Source organism: Tenrec ecaudatus, chromosome 3 (assembly GCF_050624435.1).
Source record: "Tenrec ecaudatus isolate mTenEca1 chromosome 3, mTenEca1.hap1, whole genome shotgun sequence".
NCBI classification, from domain to species: Eukaryota; Metazoa; Chordata; class Mammalia; order Afrosoricida; family Tenrecidae; genus Tenrec; species Tenrec ecaudatus.
The window spans coordinates 76,790,852-76,815,343 of NC_134532.1; the positions used below are offsets into that span (position 1 = coordinate 76,790,852).

At 36.5% G+C, this 24,492-nt stretch overlaps 1 protein-coding gene across 2 annotated transcripts in view; it reads right to left on the reverse strand.

The window, feature by feature from the left end:
- Window positions 1–24,492, reverse strand: part of NAA15 (N-alpha-acetyltransferase 15, NatA auxiliary subunit) — an 86,195-nt gene that overhangs the window by 39,861 nt on the left and 21,842 nt on the right. For both annotated transcript variants that reach the window (XM_075543771.1, XM_075543770.1), the window contains exons 2-6: window positions 10,922–11,006; window positions 9,057–9,161; window positions 7,296–7,453; window positions 5,905–6,039; window positions 4,510–4,663 (exon numbers count right to left, since the gene is read on the reverse strand). In XM_075543771.1, the coding sequence (XP_075399886.1) occupies window positions 4,510–4,663; window positions 5,905–6,039; window positions 7,296–7,453; window positions 9,057–9,161; window positions 10,922–11,006 (637 nt within the window). The remainder of the gene's footprint in view (window positions 1–4,509; window positions 4,664–5,904; window positions 6,040–7,295; window positions 7,454–9,056; window positions 9,162–10,921; window positions 11,007–24,492) is intronic.

A 24,492-nucleotide genomic window follows, 5' to 3' on the forward strand; every position in this document is an offset into this window, starting at 1 on the left:
TAAATTAATATATTAGGAATTATTGCTATGATGGTGGTTTTTAGAATTAGCAAATGTTCCATAGGTTATTTATATTATTTCTCAAGAAATTGATAATACTGCCTCCAAAGTAGACTAGGGATATATATAAACCTTTGATATACAAATGAACCTTGAGTTCTTACTTAATTGTAAACTGTAATCTAAGAACAATTTGTCATTAGAATGTGGTCCTTGCTCACTATTTGTCCTCATGAAGAGACCACTGAAGAACACCACAGCAAGAAATCAGATGGTGCGAGCTATCAGACATAGTGTTCAGGATCTTAGAACAAGCAGCCACCCAAGTGAAGTGTCAGCGAAGCCCACAAAGAAGCACACCAGCCAGTAGGATCAGAGAATTATTAGTATGATGACAGTGAAAACCCCAAACCCATTCGCTGAGTCCCCTTCTCAGATTAGGCCTCTCCAACGAGCAACTCAAATCACTAATCAGGGATGTGACTAGTCTTGTCCTTAGGCAGAGTACATTGGAAAGTAGATTACTGCATAGTGAGCTTAAACTTTAATAGCTTACCATTTGACATATTTTAATCTTGTTCAAGTTTTTTTATTTTCTGCTTCATTGGCATTGAGGTTTTCCTTTCTTTATTCTGTTAGGTTTTTATTAGGGGTGTGTGTATTGATATGATATTCCTTTATGATATTCAAGATAGGTAAATCTAGAGACAATAACTAGAGTAATATATTTTGAGGGTTATGGCAGAGGTTAGGGGCAATGGATACAAAAATGATGAAATGGGTACCAGAATGAAGAAAATCCTTTAAAATTGATTATGGTGATAATTGTACAACCCTTTTAAATATATTTGAGTCAATAAATTGCATGGTGTGGGAATTATCTGTGAATAAAACTATTTAAAACATTAACAACAACTATTTTTTTATTTAACTATGTCAACTTACTCAGGATCGAGCTCCTAAGTAAGCCGTGTCATCCTGGTCTCTTCTCCCTATCACAAAACCACAAAACCACTCTATATTTATGGAGTCCCCAATGACTACTGTCAGTTCCTTCTCCCTAACACTATGCTTAATATCCAATACATTATAGACACTCAAAACATACATATGTATTTTTAATTACCTGGTAGCGTTACATCTTGTTTCACTGAATAAATGGAAACAGGAGAGAATCTCCATAAACACCCATTATATCTATATACCCAATTGCCTATTTATTCTTTTTTTGAAACCTATATTCTTATCTAAGATAATTCTTTAACTTTCAACCAGTTTATAATTCCTCTGCTATCTCTACTTTTCAACGTTTTGTGGAGCATTTGAAATAAGCACAAAAACAAGTAAAAACATTCTTTTAATCAACCATCCATTTAATCTATGACCCTATTTCTGCTTCCCATTATAGCAAAACTTGTAAGAGTCATTTTTCTCTCTTTAATTCCTCTACTCTTATCCTCACTTAAATCTGTAATGTTGGGTCATACCACCCTGCATCCAAATTGCTCAGAAAATACTTTTGTTAAAGTCACCAACAATTTCCAAATTGCTAAACTCCATCGGTCAATTGAGTCTTTTAACTATCTTGACCTATCTGCCATTCTTCTTTACTACCAAGTTAATAAGGATATCATAGTAACAATATACATAAGAGCACTTTGAAAATTCTCATGTATTTCTAAAGAAACTGTAGCTTAGTCCTTGCCTTTAATCATATAGCTAGTTAGTAGCCAGTGGGCAGCTCTTGCCAGTCTTGGGATCTTTCCATGAAGTCAGAAATCTCGATCACAGCTGAGCTGCAGGATCCCTAGACTCCCACATTTTCTGGTCAACTGCATGACACTAGGTTGAAATTTTATTGCACAAACAAGTTATAACACTAGGCATAGAGATATAACATATTCCAAGGATTAAACTTCAAAAGGAGCGAATAAAAGGTGTAACCAATAAGCACAAGTCTACAGGTCAGTAAAGGCAAAACATTTCAGATGGTTACTCTTAGAGATTACTTGTCTTTCTGATCGTCATTCTTTAATAATTATTACCTCGGCTGTAAAAACTCTGTATAAAGCTCACTTGTGTATTCGTTATCTAATAAAAGGTATCATTGGATCCACCCCTCTTACCTCAATCTATACACATAAACCTAAAAGTCTGGTTTCCTTTCCTTTCAGAATGAATTTTCTATGAACACCAAAACATTCAGAGAAAGCGATAAAGGATACCATAAGGAAGTTTTATACTATATTTTAGAAAAAAATGATTTGCCAGTACTTTTAACTAACAAGAAATTTTGACTTAAAAAGATTAACGCATATACTCAAGTATAAGCCAAGTTTTCCAGCACATTTTAAATGAAGTTTTTGTCATAAAATTAGGTGTCTTATCTGATATTTGGGTTGGCTTATACGCGAGTATATACAGTGAGAAAATTTAATATTCTGCCTTATAAAATTAAGTGATCATTTCCTTTATTTTCATTCAGTAACATTTTATTTACTGCAATTATTCTCCTATGTCAATGAGCTGATATCAGCTCAATAGCAACAATATCCATCTTTTAAATGTGTATTTATATACTTGAGTATAAGCCTACCTGATTATCAGCCAAGGCATCTAATTTTACCACAAAAACTGCATTAAAATTGTGAATGGTCTGGCCCCATCATGCAGGGGCAAGGCACCGAGGGCATGAAGCAGAGCAACAGGGGGAGCAGACTGATGACACCCCCGGGGAATACCAAAAATAGACTTGGGAGACAGAGTGTGGCACCCCATCAGACTCGACTAGAGAACACTCATAAAGGCCAACAAACAGATCTTGAACTATTTATAGGCTTTTCCATTTTTGTCAGTGGCTTTCTTTGTTATTGTTATTTTGTTCTTGCTTTCTCCTGTTTCTGTTATTGTTTTGTTGGTTTTGACTTCCTTTGTTGTATTATTTGGGTTTGACTGGTTTTTGCACTTATTAATGTATCTGCATATCTATCTAGATAAGACAGGAGGGATAAAAAATTCAGAGACGAAAAGAATGGGACCAATGGTTCCAGGGGGATATGGGAGAAGGGGAGGTAGGAGAAAAGAAAAGGGGACCAATCCAGGGACACTGGAACAACAAGTGAACTAAAATCAATGGAAGGAAGGCTGTAGGATGCCGAGTGGAGTTCAATCAAGGGCAATGTAGCAGCGAGGAATTATTAAACCTGAATGAAGGCCAAACATGATGGTGGGACAAGGGGGACATAAAAAAGGCAATAGAGGAAAGAACCAGGAGGTGGCAAAGGACATTTATAGAGGCCTAAATACAGGCATGTACATATGTAACTATATATAATGAGGGGAACAGAACTATGTACTGGTATCTATATGTTAAGAATTAAGGTTGCAGATCGACATTGGGCCTCGACTCAAGTACTCCCTTAACATAAGAATCCTTTGTTCTAACAATACGGCATTCTGTGATGCTCACCTTCTGGACATAACTGCTGAAGACAAAATGGGTATATAGCAAATGTGGTGGAGAAAGCTGCCCAGCTATCAAAAGATATGTGTCGGGGGTTATAAAGTCTTGAAGATAAACAAGCAGCCATCTAGCTCAGAAGCAACAAAGCCCACATGGAAGAAATACACTAGCCTATGTTATTACGAGGTGTCGATGGGATCAGGTACCAGACATCTAAGACCCAGAATAAAACCATACCCAAGGTGAATGGGGTGCAAGAGTGGAGGTGTGGTAATCAGTGGAGACCCAATGCCCATCTGTAGACAATTGGACATTCCTTCAGAGTAGTCAGAAGAGGGAAGAGATGAGGCAGTCAGGGTGCAGTATAGCAGCGACGAAACACACAAAGAGCTCTTTGGTGCTTCCTTACCCCCAGTATCATGACCTCAATTCTACCTTACAAATCGGATTAGACCACAGCATGCACACAGCTACAGGTAAGAGCCCACAACACAGGGAATCCAGGATAAACCCCTCAGGGCCAATAAGGAGAATAGAGATACCAGGAGGATTAGAGGAGGGTGGAGGGAGAAAAGGGGAATTGATCACAAGGATCAACTAGAACGCCTTCCCAGGGGGGTGAATAATAGAAAAGTGGGGGAGGGGTGATGGAGGATGATGTAAGATATGGAAAAAAATAATCTATAACTTATCAAGGGTTCATGAGGGAGCGTGGGCAGGGGAGGGAGGGGGAAGAAAATGCTTTGAATATGATGATGGCAGCATATGTGCAAATGTGTTTGACACACTGGAAGAATGTATGGATTGTGATGAGATGTTAAGAGCCCCCAGAAAAGTATTAAAATAAAAAAAGTGCTGAAAAACTCGGCTTATACAAAAGCATACACAGTATTTCCACAGTGAGAAATTAGAGCATGAGTAAAAAATAAAATTTTAACACCAAAAGTGTCTATTATATGAAACTGTCATGAGCAACACAATGATTTTTCAGGTTAACTCTTTGTTATAACTACATACTATAATAATTTGCATTCTTAATAAATTACCTTTGGTTTCTTCTACAGCAAGTTTATCACAAATTTGCTTTTCATAAGTACAAAGATGTTCCAGGGCTTCTCTATACAGGCCTGCTTCCCGGAGAACTTGATTCTGATATAAAAGTAATTCACTATATTCATAATCCACTTTATCAGGGGATGTCTGTATATAGATATAAAGGGATACTAAGAGTAAGAATTTTACTTTATTAGAAAATTGGATACACTTGCAAAATCACACAAGTTAAAGGATGTCAACTGACACATAAAACTGAGTTTTAAACATCTAAATATCTTTCTATGGAGAAACAAATAATGACAATATTAGCTCATAAAACTTGATGACTAAAGTAAGAATCAAAGAATCAGAAAGGCCTCACACATCCTGAATAAGCAAATGGAAGATAAGGGAAATTCGTGCTTAACAGTAAAATGCCAAACAATAAATCTAGAAGTAATAGCAATGTTAGAAAATCACCATTTTACAGTGATCATAGTAATAATTGATTCATACCACATAAATAAATAAACGAATGTCTAAATAAGTGTTCTTTTAACTCCAAATATTTTCAGTATTTTATGAGGAACAGAAAATCTCAGTTATCTCCTTACTTATTAACTAGAAAGAAAAAAAATCTGCAATTAAGAGTACAGAAACCTAGCAGACAGGGCCTTAACCAAGTGATCAAATGGAACAGACATCAGATGCCTCTTGATATGATGAACCAGTAAAAGGTGACAACATCACCACTTCTGTGGTTTTTTCCCACCAACACTGTAAAATTATAATGAGGAAACAAATACAAATTGAAGGACTACTATAAAAGCAATGACCCAAAGCTATTAATATCGTGAGATGCAAAAAATTCTTCTATATTGTTTTATATTAAAAGATACAAGAAAAATTATAAACACAAAGTAGGGTCCTGAAATAAAGAAAAAAATTTCCAGGAGGGATATAATTAGAACAATAAATTTTGAAATAAAGACTGTAAATTCAATAATAGAAGCCTACTATGTTGAATGTCTTGTTTTTTTAAACAACCATACTGATAGAGCATGGTTGTTAAGAAACAAAAATATTGATAAAGGTGACAACGGCAAAATTATTTCAGAGGAAATATACACTGAAGTATTTGGCATTAAAAGGGGGGAGGGTAAAAAGAAGAGGTGTACACAATTACTCTCAAATACATAAAGAAAGAAAATTGAGATAAAATCTAAAGGAAATGGGTCAAATATTAGCAGTTGGTTATTTTGGTGAACTCGTATATGAAATTCTTTACACTTTTCTTGCAATTTTCCTGTTTGAAACTATTTCAAAATTAAAAATGAGCAAGTCTTTGCACACAATCTATTAGTTATAATTAAAATAGATCTATTGAAAGCACTTTTGGATATTACCTGCTGTGTTTTCCTAAATTCTTCTAAAATCTTTGCTGCCATCTCATAATCTTCTAATAAATGGTAGGCAATAGCGTATCCAATCCATGAAGCTCTCTGTGCAGGTCGAAGCTGAAGTAATTGATACCTCGTTTCCTTTAAAGGAACACACCAAAAATATAAATAAATAAAGTAACAACACCCCTTTTACTTAGGTTTAGTTACATACTCGCTTAAAAGATGGCATCAATTTACTCCCACAATGTCAAAGGCTTCATGACACAATACTGGGAATAACAGAAGAGTTTAAATTAAATATCCATATTGTATAATATTTATGGAGTCTAAGAAATATTTTCGTAAGTACAATGAAGCCTCCAAGCTATTCTTATGTTTTTAAAAACTTGCAATGTCCTTCTTTATTTTCTGACATATTTATCCTAAAAATTAAGATAGGATAGAAAATACAGTATCAGGGGAAAAAAAATTATTCAAAAGTTCTCCCAAAATATATAATTAAAAAAATAATAAAGTACCCACCTAATTAGAGTTAACATATAGAAAACAACTCAGCATGTACTACATGAAAAAAAATATGAAAAAGGACTAAATATATTCAATGGGGTTAAAATTAAAAGTAAAGCTACAAAGACTTAGACTCATAGGAACTGTAAAATTTGTTTTCTTGAAAAATACAGTAAAGATGTTATTTACATATAAAACCATACAAAATTACTGACCATTTAAAGAGTTAAACCAAATTTACTTTCATCAAGTTGATTCCAATGCAGTGACCCTATAAGATACTGTAGAACTGCCCCTGTAGGTTTCTGAGGTTTTACTAAGAGCAGAATGCCTCACCTTTTTCTCCCAGAATAGCTCGTAGTTTTGAACCACGAACCACATGGTTAGCAGCCCAACGTGCAAACCCACTATGCCATCAAAGCTCCGACTTGAGGAGCATCAATGCGAATTTTCATTGAATAGATTATATCAGTTCAAAATAATACACCAGATTTGTCTTATATGGCAAAATAATTTTTAAAGTCTTATCATAAACAGAATCGCCATAAGGATATTTTGAAAAGAACAGTTATATTCCTTAAAAAATGTAAAATATATTTTGAGTTACTCTAGAAGTTCTTACTCTAGAGCAGTGGTTCTCACCTTTCCTATTGCTGCGACCCTTTAACACAGTTCCTCATGTTGTGGTCACCCCCAACCATAAAAGTATTTTTGTTGCTACTTCATAACTGTAATTTTGCTACTGTTACGAATCGGGCGACCCCTGTGAAAGGGTCGTTCGACAACACCCACCTCCCCACAGGCTGAGAACTGCTGCGCTAGAAGTTCTAAGAACTATGACAGTATTTTCTCCTTAGAAACAAAAATAAATGTTCTATTTTACTTACCCTGTAACCCTCAAGATCTCGCATTTGAATCTGTAGTAAAGATAGGTCCCTTAAGATTTGAAGATTGTCTTTATCCCATTTTAGAGCATTTCTGTAACACTTAATGGCTTCATCATACTTCTTGTCTGACCTTTGGAGAAGGCCATAAACATGCCAACCTAGAAGATTTAGTTAAGGATACACTCTACAAGCCAAAAATAATATTCCATAAGATCGCCCAGGAAACTTTGAGAAATACCATAGCACAAGCTTTTAAAACAGGAGGGAATGTGAGGACAGAAAGCAATTGAATATCGTTTTAAAAAGCACAAGTTTTCTATCCAGAATTATGCAGAGTCTGTTTTATTAACACTACTACCTAGGACAAGTTTTCTCATTTATAAAACTGAAATAGAAATGGAAGTGCTTGCACGGCAGTGCATAGTAAGTGCTAAATGGGAAACAACAGGGCAATGGGTGCAATGGGCTGACACAAAGTAAAATACCCAATGACTGCTGGGAATTAGCCTTATTATGAGAAATGAGATGCCAATAAAATCAATGTGACTTCTTTTAACTAGCAAGATCCTCTTCATGTTAATGTGTTACAAAGTTTCTAAAAAATCAACAAAGTATAAAATAAAAAATATTCACTTATTTAACAGGTACTTATTAAGAATTCTTAACACTAGGCTTCTGGACATATTATACTATTTCTATCGACACGTGAAATTGACATGTGAATGGAATGAATGAAACCACAAATTTTCTTTTAAAAGGTTTAAACACAACATAATCATATTCCACCAATTTTTGTCTCTATGTTGGCTGTTTACTCCTTAAGAACTTTATGACTATGTAACAAGTTGGGTTGCTAACTGCAAGGTCAGCAGTTGGAAACTACCAACAGTTCCTAAGGAGCCACAAACATAAAGAGTTCCGGTCTTAACTAGTTCTAACTAGTCCTAAGGGCCACTGTGAGTGGCCATCTACTCAATGGCACTGAGTTTGGTTTTTATACTTATTCCTGATGGTATCATGAATGCAACTGATATACTGGGATTGATACTCAATTTACATCAAATTGCTGCATATCCACGGAGATAGGTATTCTACACATAGAACTTAGAGATTAGAAAGGTTAGAAGAAAATTAATTTAGATACATATTTTCTCATTAATTGGATAAAAGGAAGTACAAATGGTAGGAGGTGAATGGTTTCTGTGTCTTTCATTAAGGGAATTGAAATATGTCAAAACGACAAGTCCTATAAACCTAGTGTAAGGTTTATGTAGGTGACCAAAATACAGCCATCTATCTCCAAGAACTTAAGTCCAGTAAGGGCCACATTCAATTCAGCAAATTGTGGTTAAAAAAAAAGTCATGAAATGCTACAACGGAAAAAAATATGTATAACTACTCCACTGTTTTAACAGAGGTCTTTTCACTTTAGATCTGGATTACTGCCAAATCACCACATCATCCCTTTCAGTATTTCTTCCTTCTATTAAACCCTGCCCAGTAATCTTTCTAAACACATAAAGTCAATAATAATTTTAATAAGGTCATTCCACTTCCCTTTCTAGAACATCACAATGGTTTTTTTTTCTTTTTGATCTTCAACAGTCCATAAAATGCAGAATCTAGGATAGTATTCAACTAAAAAACATATTTGACATCAAATTTTTATTTAGAAAACAATCAAGCTGACAAAATCTTCTGCATTGGCTAGAATATGAATTTTTAAAAGTCTAACACTTATAAATATCTCAAAAAGGATACACACATGACTCCTCAAGTCATTTCTCAAACCTCTCCGAACCAATTCATAAGCTTCTTCTTTTTTCCCCAAACAGTTCAATGTTAATCCTTTCATGGCCAGAGTTTCTAATTAAAAGAATAAAGAAATAATATTAGTAACAGAATTTAAGAACACCCAGATGATTACTGGGAAAATGCCCATGTATTTGCAAAATTAAAACATTAAAAAAAAACCTGAGTAACCAAGTAAATATATTTCTAAATCTTTTCTTGTAAGCAAGCCCTTTTAGATTGTATTAGCCAAAACTGCATTGGAAAGCTACATTTAGCAATTCATATACTGTCAAAATCCAATGGCTCTATTTCTGTTCTTTTAGAGCTGTAGAGTAATTGAACTCTTTCAAGTACGACAAAAACGTTTTAAAAATCATTTTATTAGGGGACTCATACAATTCCTATCACAACCCATCCATTGTGTCAAGTACATTTGTTGCCCTCATCATTCTCGAAACATTTTCTTTCGACTTGAACCCTTGATATCAGCTCAGTTTTCCCCCTCCCTCCTTGCCACTCCCTCCCTCATGACAAGTACGACAAATTTTAACTTGAAAATAGGTTTTACTTTTCTGAACCCAAGTCACATAAAGGTGAAAGGCACTGTTCAAAGATGAGAACACACACAAATTACCTACATGCCTGATTTCCATAGATGTACTGTAAAATGATTCCTGGAGAGTACTATTACATATGCAAGCAAACAGAAGTGAAAAAGCATAAACCTATCATTTGAAATCAATAGATTAAGACAGAGTTAAGGAAAGCATTTAGTCCTTAAGTAAGATCTCTAATTTGTACATGTATCTCATGGCCCATAAAAGAATTAAAAATAAAGATTTGTATTTGCCTAATAGGACCAAATATTTGCAATTTATTTAAAGAATAACTAGGAATAAGAGATATAGAAGTATACAAAATACATTTGGCAAGGAGCCAAACTAGAAGGGTATCTTTAAAAATAACCCTTTGTTGCCATAAATACGAAACCTACTCCAACAAATGTTACTACAAATCTTTTTATATATTAAAATTTAAATATTCATAATAAAAATCAATATTTTATTAACCCCCAAGTTGCCATTACAAATATGACACACTATCTTTGAAAAACATCATTAAAATACTGCCAGTTAAATAATGATACTTGCTATGCAAACTTGATTTGGGGTATATTAAAATACGTGGGGAAACTATTTTCAAATCAATGAGGTTTGGTACTCTTCAGTTCACATAACCAGGATTCCTATGTTGGAAATAAATTTTAAAAAATAATCTAATACCCAGCAGGCAAGCTTCAAAGAGAATTTGTTTTTTAACAAAGAAAAATAACTAAGTTTGGATACGTCTCACTTTATCAACTTAATTTACAAAGAATCATATTTTTTGAGCCTACAAAATCAGATCTGGTAACACCTACTTACAAGTTTAGTCACATATCTCATGATCAATCTTCTACTTTCAACATAATATATTCATAAATTATATCTTAAAGATAGCTTAATCTTAAAAAAATTAAGCTTATACTCTCAAGAAGCTAAAGCAAAGTTCTAATTAAATTTTGAAAAACCAATTTTTGCTGTACAAAGATAGTGCCCCTTTGCCTTTTTTCACAGAGCTAACATTCAAAACATTAAAGCAAGTAAAATAGGTTAACATTTTATTGGCATTATATTTAATGTAATGTATACTATTTCCTCACAGGAGTCAGTTGGGACAATAAAGGGTCTTACCACTCACTCTAGAAATTAATTAAGCAGCTAGAAATAATACAAGTCAACTGAAAGACATCTACAAATATACTAACACAAGTATAAGGTATTTACACCTACCTCCATGCTCTGCAAATTTTGGGTTTGAGAGGATTTGTTTACAGAACTTCAATCCATTTCTATACTGTTTATGTTCATAACATCTCTGTCAAAATAAAAGAAAGACTTTTGTTTAGCAAGCAGTGCAACATTTAACATCTGATGCAAAATATGCCAGGGAGCTTTAAAGAGCTCAGAGAAAAATGGTGTTTTTAAATGAACTTTGCCAGGGCAGTGAATTATTTAATGTGGCTCTTCTAGTCAAGCTCTGTAACTCCTACCAAATGACCTTTTCATGCATGGATCTGGGACAGAGGGTACGGTAAAACATGTAGGCTTCCCTTTACCCTTTGAATTCTGAGTGGTCATTACAATGAATTGCAGAACCCTGGGACATAAGGAACTGAAGGTGATGGTGTCAGAGATGATAGTGGTACAGTAGTTGAGAAAGGTGAGACGCGTTGGGATGCATAACTTCCACCTTTTGGGACCAGTCTTGTGCTAATTTCAAACTTTGTGAACCCCCCCCCTTGTATTGGACAGGGTTCTCTAGAGAGACAAACCAGATTGCTAGTAATTATATATAAATATATTATAAAGATAGATATATAATTCAAGAAATGAACCATTAAATTATACAGAGATAGATAAGAAATTAACAGTTAAGTTATAAAGCAGTGAGACACTAGCAGTCCTTTAAGGCTTGAGAGCTGCCAGTTGCCAGTCCCCTTCTGTAGAGAGAGCTGGGCTATATATACCCAGGCAGCAAACAGCAAGGCAGGTCCCCAACTGTCATCAACTGTAAGTCCCCACCCAGCTCCAGAGATGAACATTCCAATCGTGTGGGCTTAAAGGGACCTCAACTTACAACAACACAGTCCACAGGCTAAGCATCCCACAGGTAGTGTACCCCTTTAAACTGAGGCACAGAAAAACCAAGGCGAGGCTCACTGAGCCATTTATCCCTCTGCCCTTCAGTTAATCCTACTTGTGTTTATCGGCCAGGCTGGCACAATAAACTATAGCACCCCCTTAGAAAAGTATGACTTAATTTTATTCCCATTTCCTCTCCTCACCAAGGGAGCCCTAGTGCCACAGTGGTTACATGCTAGGCTGTGGTCTACATGGTCCACAGTTAGAAACCACCAGCTGCTCCGAGGGAGATACATGGAGCTTTCTCTACCCATAAAACAGTTAAAAGTCTCAGAAAATCACAGGGGTAGTTCCACCCTGCTATACAAGGTCCATATGAGTTGGCATGGACTTGATAGCAGTTGAGTTTCTCACTAAAAAATTAGTTTAAAATGTCTGAAGTTGTAAAATATGATGAAGAAAAAGGTTAAGGAAATCTTAAACTCATTCTACAAAATTCAAAGTGTTCTAAAAAGTGAAAACAGAATAAAAGCAAAGAACTATTTTTTAAACTATGTTTCCTTTTCTACAACTGAATGACAAAAATTTCTCAAGCAAGAAGGCCTGAAAGAGTACCTGCACATGAGTGGAAAAAAATACTCACACTATAGCACATTGTGGTCAAAGCCTGGGAATAAAGAAAAAGTCCTAACTTTTAGAGGAGGATCTGTTTTTAACATGTAAAGATATCAAAAGTTTTTAGCCATCAAAACTATTACCTGTCACCCCTCCTAAGTTGGCCAAGAATTTTAAATTCTTGAATTAAAAAATACTAACCTCCCTGGCGGTAATCCCGAGTGTGGCTCAGGGTAAATGTTAACTGTGTATTAAAGTTTCTCATACCTGGAATGTCTACTAGAGAGATTAAAATGAGTAATTTCTTAAGAATTTCAGGCCTACAATATAAAACAACAAATTTTATGAAAAACAATGTACTACTTTGGGTACAAAATTACTGACGTAATTAGACCGCCAGGGAGGTTAAGGCAGAAAATAACAAATTCTGGTGAGGATGTATGAAAATACATTTCACCATACCACCAGGGCTCCTTAGAATTACCATATGACGCTAACAAGTCCACACCTAGGTGTATATTTAAGGGTAGTAACACAAAGAAGTGTATGTATTAAAAAGTAAAAATTATCCAAATGTTCATCAATGGATTTTTAAAATGAGGTACACACATAATAGTGAAATACTACTCAGCAATAAAGAATGAAGTCATAGATGAAATGAAATCCTAAACATACATTAACTTTAATAACACTGCTAAGTGAAATGAGTCAATCACAAAAAGGCAAATATTGCTGAACTGGTGTATGTTGTGCAATGTGCATTACCGTCCCCTCACCCTCCCACCAAAAATAAAATAAAACTCTTCCTTGTTGAACTGTTGAAAGGGAATTTTAAAAAGAAAGAATGTGGAAATTCTGTGAAAAAGAATCTAACACAGACAAAAAGGACTAGAGACAACATGACTAAAATAGAGCATGAAATCAAGTCACCAAAAAGAATAGTTTTCCAACAGGGCAGCAAATGGAACTGGTGTATTTGGTGATATGAAAAAATATCATGTATTACATAAACAAATTTGGAGAAAATGGCTAATTAATGGATTACCCACTGCCCTTGAGTCAATTCTAACTCATAGCAACCTTCCATAGGATTTTCAAAGTTTTCTATATCGTTATGGGAGGAGCATAATCATCCAAGAGAACAAAATCTTACATATGTGATTTTAGTGTAATATTTGGTAACAGTGTTAAACGCATAGTTATTAAAAAGTAAGTATTCCATATGAGTTTATAAAACAAAGAAACCCTGTAATAGACGTCTGTTGGGGAAATGAGAAAACATTAGTTATAAGTTCGCATCAATCCATACTCAGAAGGCTAAAAGAACAAATGTATAACAGAAATGTTACCAGAAAAAACAACTAAAAGAGCAATTAAGTGGCTTATTTTTTCAATACACTTTTTATTACTTCTATGGTTGAATTATCAAAATGTGCTTTTATAGTAAAAAAGTTTTAAAACACTGTCCCAGGAAAAAAACTGTATCCACAGTTTTTGTTAATCAATGCTAGAATTCTCTGCCATAAAGTTTTAATTACAAATTTTAAAGCAATGTATTTGAAACTTGGAGGGATAATTAATGCATATGATGATAACCAATGAGGTTAAGGACGATGAAAGGGTTGGAACAGAACGTTCCCCTTGCTTAAGCGAAAACCCTCCGCACCAATTGCTTACTGAACAGGGGAGAGACAGTGAGTAAATTGGACGTGAAAAGACCACTTGTTTACGCTAAAACCCATCTGCATAGATAAATTAACTCAAAAACAGTGTCTACTCCCCTGGGTGGGTATGCGATAAATTGCCTAGGAAATGTTTCTGTCAGGATCAAGAAGTTAAAAAGTGTGCCCCTCTGTCCCCCCAAAACAATGTCCTTTAGAGGCAGCTGGCTAGAAACAGACTTGCCGTGAAAAGGAGACATGGCCTTGTTCCTCAACCATCCAGATTACAATGGAACTGAGGTCAAAGAACCAAAATTGTCCACAGCTATTTAAATTTTTCCTGCTGGACCCAATTCTAAAGCCATGGGCCCAAGTCACATCTATCCCAAAACCTAGCCCAGCCCCATATAAATAATGCATAAATCCTTAAGAATAGGTAAAGTCCACCAAATACTTTATGAATATGTATATTTCTTTGTTCTCAACTTATAACACCCTCCTCGCCTCTTCTGAGGCAGTCTTTTTCCAAGAAATTCTCACTTCCTTTTGGCTAGCAAGAAATAAAATTGCCCATGTGTGCTTCTTATAATCGTTTTATAATTGAAGTGCTGTCTCTTTGTGGGACCTCCCAAAGGGCGTGCCCCTGCTCAGTAATAACAGAATGAATGGAAACAGCATAAAATGTCATAGTTCAGATCAAGAAAGCGAGGGCTTAGTAAGTTTACCACTACAGTCCAAGCAGATACAATCTTAACTTGTTTCACGCCTCAAACCTGATATATCCAAAATAAACTGATTATTTTCCCAAATCCTATCCCCTACCAAATCACTGCCATCTCAAGATACTTACTCTCAACTCACTTAACAAGTTAATCAAAGGAAAAAACCTAATCACCTTTGGTATTTCTCCTTCCCCCCATGCCTCCATCTTCAAATAGGATCTTTATCAGTACTAGTTTCTGTACAATAATTTCCAAACTGGTGTGCAAATATTGTCTCTGCCCCGAGAATCAACTCTGCACAGTGAGTTCATTGTTCACATGTGCTAAGGAGGCATAAGATGAAATAAATGTAATCTCCCTAGTTACTTAGCAGAATGCTTAAAGACATAATTTTCTTATAAGTATAATACAAAACAAAGCACATTCAAGAGAAGTATGATGGAAAGAATCAAAGAATTAATCTTGACTTGTCATTTTTCTGGAACAATACTCATTAGTTATCATTGTTCTTAAAACCCTTATTAGTATTCAGAAAATCTACTTTTATAAAAATATAGCTAGGAAAAAAATTATATAGTTAGGAAACTTCTACTTTTGGCTAGGGTAAAGTAATGTGAGGCTGAACCTGCCTTCCCAAATAAACAATAAAACTGGACAAATATATAAAATAACTGTCTTTAGACATGAGACAACAGACTGTGCAAGCTTGTCAACCATGCAAGAGGGGATGGAACAAGATGATCTCTAGACATGTCCCTGGCATTACACTTGGAAGCACGATCTGGATTACAGAACAGAGAAAGGGATTCCAAGTAGAGCACAGCTGACAATAGAGCTGAAAACAGAAATTAAAGTTCAAAGAGGCGGAGGTCTTCTTCAGGGCAGAATACGGAAAATGCTGGAGGCATGCTGAAAAAAAGATTTAAAACATGCACAGGGCCCCCATGCCACCTAACTGAGCCACATATATGGATGGTGAAATGCCATAAGGCCACACAAAGAACGCCTGTAAAAAGTAGGAAGGTGAAATTATCTTAAGTCTAACAAAGGTTTGGGAATTCTAACTACTGGTAGTCAGTTTTCAGTAAAGACTGCAAAAAAGTTTAAGCACTTACTCAGTACCAGCAAGTCTACGCTGACGCAGAGCCCCTACGGGAGTAGAAGCCCAGGAGCTGCTGCTGGTGGCTTCAAAATGCCGACTATGCAGATCACAGCCCAGTGTGTAAACCATGGCTCCACCAGGGCTCCTGACTAGTAGACATAAATCCCCAAAACCCAGTGTCATCGACACCTTACGGGTTTCTGAGATAATAAATTTTTACAGAAGCAACCTCATCTTTCTCCCACCCAAACCCAAACCGAACTCAAGCCATCATTCTGACTCATAGCGGCCCTATCGGAAGGGTGGAACTGCCCTGTGAGTTTCCAAGACTGTAAGCCCCATCTTTATCCCTGAGTGGCTGGTGGATTCGAACTGCTTACTTTGCCATTAGCACCCAATGCATAACCACTAAACCACCAGAGCTCCTTTCTCCCACAGAGCCTATAGTAAACGCTACTCTAGACCCATTCTAACAGTCTCAAAAGAAATAAGGTTGATAAACAAGTGCCTTCACAAGGTCCAATACTAAATCCCATTAAAGCATCATGAAATTTGTAATGCCCAGCATCCAGTAAAAAATTAATACATGTACCAAGAAGCAGAAAACATGACCCATAAGCAGGAGAAATAATAGAATTATGGTAAAAATTCCAAAACAACTATTATAAATATGCTCAGTAACTTACAGGAAAGTATACATATATGATGAGAAAAGTGGGAAAACTAAATTTTAGAAACAGAAAAATACAGTTTCTAAAATGAAAAGTTGGCAAGATAAAAGAGAAATATAGCACTGCAGAAGAAAAGTTCTGTTAGCAGCAATAGAAACTACCCAAACTGAAGCACTGAGAAAAGAAACCTGTAGAGGCACAGTGACCCTTCTACAAGACCCACAAAAAAAAAAAAAATTGTGAAACAGTGCAGATCTAAATGTAGAAGATAAAATGACAAAGCATCTACAGGAATAGGCAAGATGCATTAAAGAGGAAAATTAAAAGTTCAACAGAGAATGTGAAAGGCAGCAAGCCAGAGAAGAGATATTTGCAAGATATCTGACAAAGATCTTATATCCTGTATATAAACCTTCTACAAATCAATAAATAACAGTAAGCAGGCAGTCCAACAACAAACTTTGCAAGAGCTCTAAACAAACAAGTAAAACTCCATTCTTAAAAAAGGTTATTTTAATGCTTAATATTTTTAAAAGGTAAAGATTAAAGGTAAATCTCAAGGGGTCTTCAAAATGCTTGCAGAAACATTCTGTTATCTCCACAAACATTTTGAACCCCCCTAAAATTACTGAAGCTATGGAGCAACTGGAATTCTCATATGCTGCTGATGAAGTGAAAATTGGCACAACCATTCTGGCAGAATAAATTTTCTGGTATAAAAATTATAAGAAAGATCTTCAAAATGGCACTGGCCACTCTCCTGCAGCTCTGCTGGCTGTAGTGGCAATTGTCAGGGGAGGCGTTCTGTATACTTGGTGAGGCCTCCTAAACTAAGGCCATATTTTGCTATTTCTGCCATTGCTTTGGCTTGGAAGCAGTCCCATTTCCTGAATTCTTGGGTTGAGGTGACCAAGGTACAACCTGCTCAGTGTCCCAAGTGCCTTTACCAATGGCATTTCACTCAAACATATGCCACCTTCCTTACTTGGACCTGTTTTGGCCACAAATTCAGCATCATAGAGAGAACAAAGCAGACTTTTGCTCATGAACCTAAATGCTGTGTTACATCTAATAATCCATTGCAAGAGCTTAATAGTCAGAGAAGTTACATGTATTGATGAAAGATTATGTCATTGCTTGGCAACCATAAAGATGCCTGTGGTGGTCAACCGGGATACAGACATAGGTCCATTTACCATGATGAAAAAGTTTTTTGTTATTTTTTAAAATCATTTTATTGGGAGCTCTTACAGATATAACACTCCAGAGTTCAAACACATCAAGCAGTATTGTACAATTGCTACAATAAGTTGTGATATATGTTCTTTCTTCCTGAACTACTTTATCAGCTCCCCTTTATCCACCCCATTCCCCCTGCCCAGGACAACCCCCAATAACAGTTTGCCAACATTCTTAAGTGCTTTTGGGATCCCACCAATGTCATCCCTGTGAAACTTTCAATGGGGTTATTCACTATATTCCTGTTTCAGTTTGGGCATAAAGAATGTGGGAACTAAATAACTTCTCAGTGAGGCTATGAAATTCAGAGCATGCTTAGTCAAGAATTAAAATCTAACTGGACGTGACAATTCATTTTCTACATTAACTTGGCTAAGCTGCAGCTCGCAGTTGTTTAAGCAAACTCCAGCTGTTTCAGTCTAGTCTATTCACATATGACCAAATCAGCTGGCTTGGGGAAAAGCAAATCTCCCTTCTGTAAGTCTTTGACTCCGAACCAGAAGGTCAGTAGCTGTATGATTCTGTTGTCAAAAGAAAGGGGGGGCGAAGTCAGCAGTTCAAACCCCACCAGTTGCTCAGTGGGAGAAAACTGACCACCGAACTCCTTCCCTCAGCAAAAATCACCCATCACTTGATGAGTTCAAATTATATTGACTTGTTTGCACTGCCCAAGGAAGTTTATGTAATGTAACCGTGCTGCTAGTGTTGTCAGCTTCAACTCCTACAGAACTCAGGAATAACAGTGCAGTGTGGTTGACCGTATGCCATCTTCATGATTACTGGTGGTTTTGAGTCCATTGTTGGGACTACTATGTGCACCCATCTAAGAATTTTCCTCGATTTTCCCTGAGTCTAGTAAACAGCAAGTCTTGTTCTGGTAATTTTGGTCTTCCTTGATGGAAAAAGTGACTTCTTTCCCTTTTTCCTTAAAAAAGATGTAAAATTTCCCAAAGAATTTAGCTCTAGATTTCTATGGGTTCCGATTGTTGAACCAAATACAATGAAATCCTTGTAAGCTTAGGTTTCATCATTTATCATGATTTTTGTTTCTTGGTCCATATTGTGAGGTTTATTCTTCTCACGTTTTGGGGTGATCTAAAGGCTGTATTCTTTGACCTTCATTAGTAAATACTTCCAGGACCTTTATTTTTAGCAAGTAGGACTGCTTATGAGTCTGTCTCCAACCCTCATGCCGGATTCTTTTTCATATGATCCCGTTTCTCTGGTGTGACTGTTATTGCTGTTAGGTGCAATCGAGTCAGTTCTAAATCTCAGAGAGACTCAATGTACAACAGAAGGTAACACCGACCAGTCCTATGCCATCTTCATAAATATTTTTAATGTGTGAGACTACTACTGAAACCAATGTGTCAGTCCATCTTGTCGTAGGCCTGCCTCTTTTTCCCTGTCCCTCTACTTTACTGAGCATGGTGTCCTTCTCTGGGACTAATCTTTGCTGACCACGTGTAACTCTGACACATACCTTTTCCAATTCTGAACAACTCGGTATCCCCCGCACAATAGACTTATTTTGCATTATCCTGAAGTACTCTTTGTACTACACTGGTATGCTACAATAAAGCATCTCCAGCATGCTATGTTTAAAAGCGGTTAAAGTAAACAACAAAATTATAAATCTAGGTCTTATCATTGGTATCATTTTCAGTATAATTTGTAGTGTTACATACATATGTATATAGACAAAGTATTACAAACTATGATTTTATAATCATAATAAAGGTATTGAAAAATCGGAAATAACCGAATCACAATGAACTCCATTTTAAAAACAAACTATTTGGCAATATCTAATAAAAATAACCATACACAAGCCTTCTAATCCAGCATTTCCAATCCTAAGTATATGTCCAACCAAAATATTAAGAAACATTCACCAAAATAGAGAAAAAAGGAATAGAAACTATGAAGTGATGTTACAAAAGTATGAAAAAATAAAAATTACATATTTGAATTAAACCGCAGTCAATCATCAAAAGTTTACCAATAATCTCTTCCAGTGTGTTTTGTGAAAAATTTGCTTTTATATCTAAGGCTTAAACTTCACAATGTTAATATAATAAATATGATACAAAAGGAATCTAGGTTTTCTGCTAAAATACAAAAAGCATCAAGAACCATCATCTTGTGCTCTCACACTGGACTTTTGTGAGGGTGTACTCTTTGCCCACCCCCACCTCCCAGAGAAATTTTCCCCAAAGCTATTTATCAAATTTTTGTTTTAAAAAAACAACCTTATAAACCTTCAAAGTACTCTCCATTGCACTTTATTTGTCAAATCTGCGATTCCATTCCTGGAAAGATTTTTCAAACTCATCTCTTTGGATGGGTGACAGTATCTCCCTTGATTTTTTTCTTCACCTCTTCTACATATCAAATCGCTGTCCTTTCATGTCCCTCTTCATTCAGAAAAACAAAAGGAAGTAGCAAGGAGAGGGGTCAGGTAAGTAAAGTGTGAAGCGCAAGAAAGGCATTCTGTTTTTCGCCAAAAACTGGCACACTGAGATGTCTGCGTGAGCAGGTGCATTGTCGTGGTTACAAAACCAGTTCTCCATGTGCCACAAATCAGGCCTTTTAGGCAATCTTTTCAGAACCTCTAAAGAGAAAGCTTGATTACCATTATAACCTAGTGGAACAAACTACAAATGTACTGAGTTGATATTTTCATCCTTTCTGGAAGTTGACGGATGTCCACAATGAGGTGTCATCAATCAACATTTCACCTTTTTCAAACAAGAAAACCACTTGAGTTTTTCCCATAGCACTGTCCCTGTAAGCTGTGTTAAACATAACAACCGTTTCTGTGGTATATTTTTCCCACGCAGGAAACAAAATTTCACAGCTGCACACTGTTCTCTTAAATTAGCCAACACTAAAAACAAGGTTCAGAGCAAGATGGGCGATTGTTCACCTTCAAGCCTTTAAGACCCCAGACACTATCTCTTTCTATAGCCGGGCACCATCAGCTTTATTTGCCACATTTGCTTATGCACCCGTTTGTCCTCGGTGATCGTATCGTGGAGGTGTGCAGCCAATGATAAGATGTTTTGTTCTTTGATGCCTGGTAACTGATCCCTTCGGGACCAGGTGATCACACAGGCTGGTGTGTTCTTCCATGTGGGCTTTGTTGCTTCTGAGCTAGATGGTCGCTTGTTTATCTTCAAGCCCACATGGAAGAAGCACACCAGCCTGTGCAATCACGAGGTGCCAAAGGGATCAGGGATAAGGCATCATCAAAAAAAAAAAACTTACCATAGTGAATGAAGGGGAAAGTGCAAAGTGGAGACCCAAAGCCCATTTGTCGGTCACTGGAGACTCCCTACAGAGGGGTCTAGGGGAGGAGATGAGTCAGTCAGGGTACGACGTAGCACCGATGAAGAATACAGCTTTCCCCCAGATCCTGGATGCTTCCTCCCCCACAACTACCATGATCCGTATTCTACCTTCCAAGACTGGATAGAGCAGAGGTTGTACACTGGTGCATATAGGAGCTGGAGGCACAGGGAATCCAGGGTAGATACCTTCAGGACCAGGGGTGTGAGGGGCGATACTGGGAGAGTAGAGGGCGAGTGGGTTGGAAAGGGGGAACCGACTACAAGGATCTATATGTGACCTCCTCCCTGGGGGACGGACAACAGAGAAGGGGTGAAGGCACATGCCAGATAGGGCAAGATATGACAAAATAATAAATTATCAAGGGCTCATGAGGGGGGAAAAGAGGACCTGATGCAAAGGGCTAAAGTGGAGAGCAAATGCTTTGAAAATGATTAGGGCAAAGAATGTACAGATGTGCTTTATACAATTGATGTATGTATATGTATGGATTGTCATAAGAGTTGTATGAGCCCCTAATAAAATGTTTTTTTTTTAAAAGAAAAACGAGGTTCAGACAAAATGCTTATGAAATAACTCACTATGACCAGAGAGAACCTTTCTGGGTGACGCCACTGGGTGTACTAACTCAGAGCAAGTTGCTAAATGCTTGCTTAGCAGGAAAAATTCATACTATTAAAGCTCTGCTCCACCCAGCGCAATTCAGTTATTTTGTTTTGGGGGGTACCCAGCCCATTCTATAATCCATTGCTAGTTCACACAGAAGTAGCAGGCAAAAAGAAAGTAAAAAGAAGTAGCAGACAATATTCATGATTAAGGGGTTTTATTAAGAAAATTAATGGGTTTTAATGTAGGTGAGAAATATTCAGGATACAGGTGTTCAGTCAGGACATGTTACAAAGTTCTTTCAGAGCTGTTAATAAGTGCCAAAAGGGCATGCCACTCCACCGTAAGTCTCAACCTGTATGGGTCAGTGAACCCAGTGTCCTGAAGTGCCCAGGGGCACTCCACTCCACAAGTCTGCCTCCTGTCCAAAAGCATGCAGCTTTATTTCTCTGTGGGCTGGGAAATCCATCACTCTGTTTCATGAACTGGCTCCTGATTCTGCTGCTCCTGCTCCTTTGCCACTTCTCAGATGTCAATGCCATCGTCTGGATTAAGGAGGTTCATTGTGCAGGGATCTGCTGAATCCAGTGGGCATGCTCCACTCCTGGCTCTTGCTGACAGTGAGAATCTTCATTTCCTGCTTCTCAGAGGCTCATTTTATACCCAACAGGATGGCAATCACAGTGTATCCTGTTAGCAATTACTCACAGGTGAAGTCTCTTCCCTCACCTTCTTACCATGGCCCCTACAGAAAATAGGTCATTTGGTGGGAATTACAGAAACTTTGACTAGAAGACCCACATGAAATAATTCACTGTCCTGGCACCATGTCATAATGGCTCACATTATATACTAATATTATTTCTATTTCCCCCAAAAAATTATGAACGGGAAAAATTATTTTAAATAGTTGAGAAGTTCGTGAAGTAATGAAAAAAGCAGCTTTTGAAATCAAGTAACTTTACCTTCAAAATATGACTTTCAGCAATAAAGTTAGCTACTGAATCCTAACCATTTTGTTGATTATCAAAGAGAATAAGTCATCCTAAATCATGGAGACAAATCACCAGAAAATGACAAGCAAAATACTTTATAATAATAATTTTCTGTATGCCTGGCACTGTGCTAAGTAAGTGCTTTATGGTGACAACTCATTCAACTCTTATACTCATTTTCCAATGAGATAACTGAAGTCCAAGGTGATTATCTAGTTTGGCTATGGCCACACAGCTATTAAGTGTCGGATACAAGATTTGAACACAGACAATCTGGCTCCAGAGCCACTACACTTTATCATTATACTGTAAATGAACGATAACAGTGCCGAGTCCATTAAAATAAAAGAAAATGTAGTTTGTTCTTTGAAATATCATAAAGCAATTATCACACTATATAGCCACTGCAGAAATCTTTTTTGCAGAAATCTTAATACAAACAAGAAAAATCAGCAAAACAATCTAATGAAATACAGTTGATGTTAATAATCTAATGTTTTGTTAATATGAAAGCTCTAATCCAAAATTTAAGGAGCCCTTGTGGTGTAGTAGTAATTTATGGGCCCACTAAACCCAAGTTCAGCATTTCGAAGCCACCAGTGGCTCCATTGGACAATGTGGAGTTACAGTGTCAGAAAGCCACAGGGGCAGTTAGTTCTACCCTGCCCTATGAGGTCACAGCTCAAGGGCAGTGAGTTTGGGTTTAGTTTTGGAATCCAGTATTACCTACACTATAGTAGAAATATGCTTACATAAATAAAATTCATATGAGCACATGCAAAGTTATATACAAAGTCTTACTTGACATACACAATGTGACTTTATTTTGTACAGGTGAACTTAAAATAATCAGAATTCCCATTGTTTTTTCTTGATCTTAGAAGACTACATTTGTTTACAGCACGTTTTTCAAGGCGATCACTCACTTAACATTTAATTTGATAATCCTGTAAACTAAACACAAAAAATTCAACCCTCATTTACAAGGAACACGCCCAACTTGACATAGTTAATTCAAAAGAACAAAAACAACACTGTCACAGAATCATTTCTCACTAACTCATAGCGACATACCTACTTAATTGTAAGTTAGACTGCAATCTTAGCCCTCAGAAATGGTTTAGATCTCTTTCTACCACAGACATTTTATCAATATAAATAACAAAAAAGCCCATTTAAATTTGTCAACAAAATCAACTGTTAGTATAGCTTTTGTTTCCTCACTGCTTAATAACTAAATAAGCAAATTAACATGTGCACACAAGCATAATTACTTAAATGGATAAACCCATATAATTAAAAGTTTACCACCTAAAAATTAAAAAAACAAACCTGGATCTTTGCTTTGAATACTACTACAGTACCTACTTGGAGAAGCCCTGGGGGGCAATGTGGTTTAAATGCTGGGCTACCTAAACTATCAGTGCATCAATTTGAACCCACCAGTTGCTCCAAGGCAGAAAGAAGATGCTGTTTGCTTCCTTAAAGATTGAAGTCGTGGAATCCTCACAGGGCAAGCCTCCTCTGACCATCAAAGGATTGGGTTCTGGGTCAGCACGTGGTGACACGTGGTTAAACCCTCTGGGTTTGGTTTCTGGTTTGGTACACGCTTGGCTTTTTACTTTATCACTTCCTAGGACAGTAATGACATTTTAATTCCTAATGACTCTTCTATTTCCAATTAATAAAATTTGCAGCCTTTCATATTAAAATTATATTCAGTGGCATTAAGTCAATTATCTTCTGTAAGGTTGACT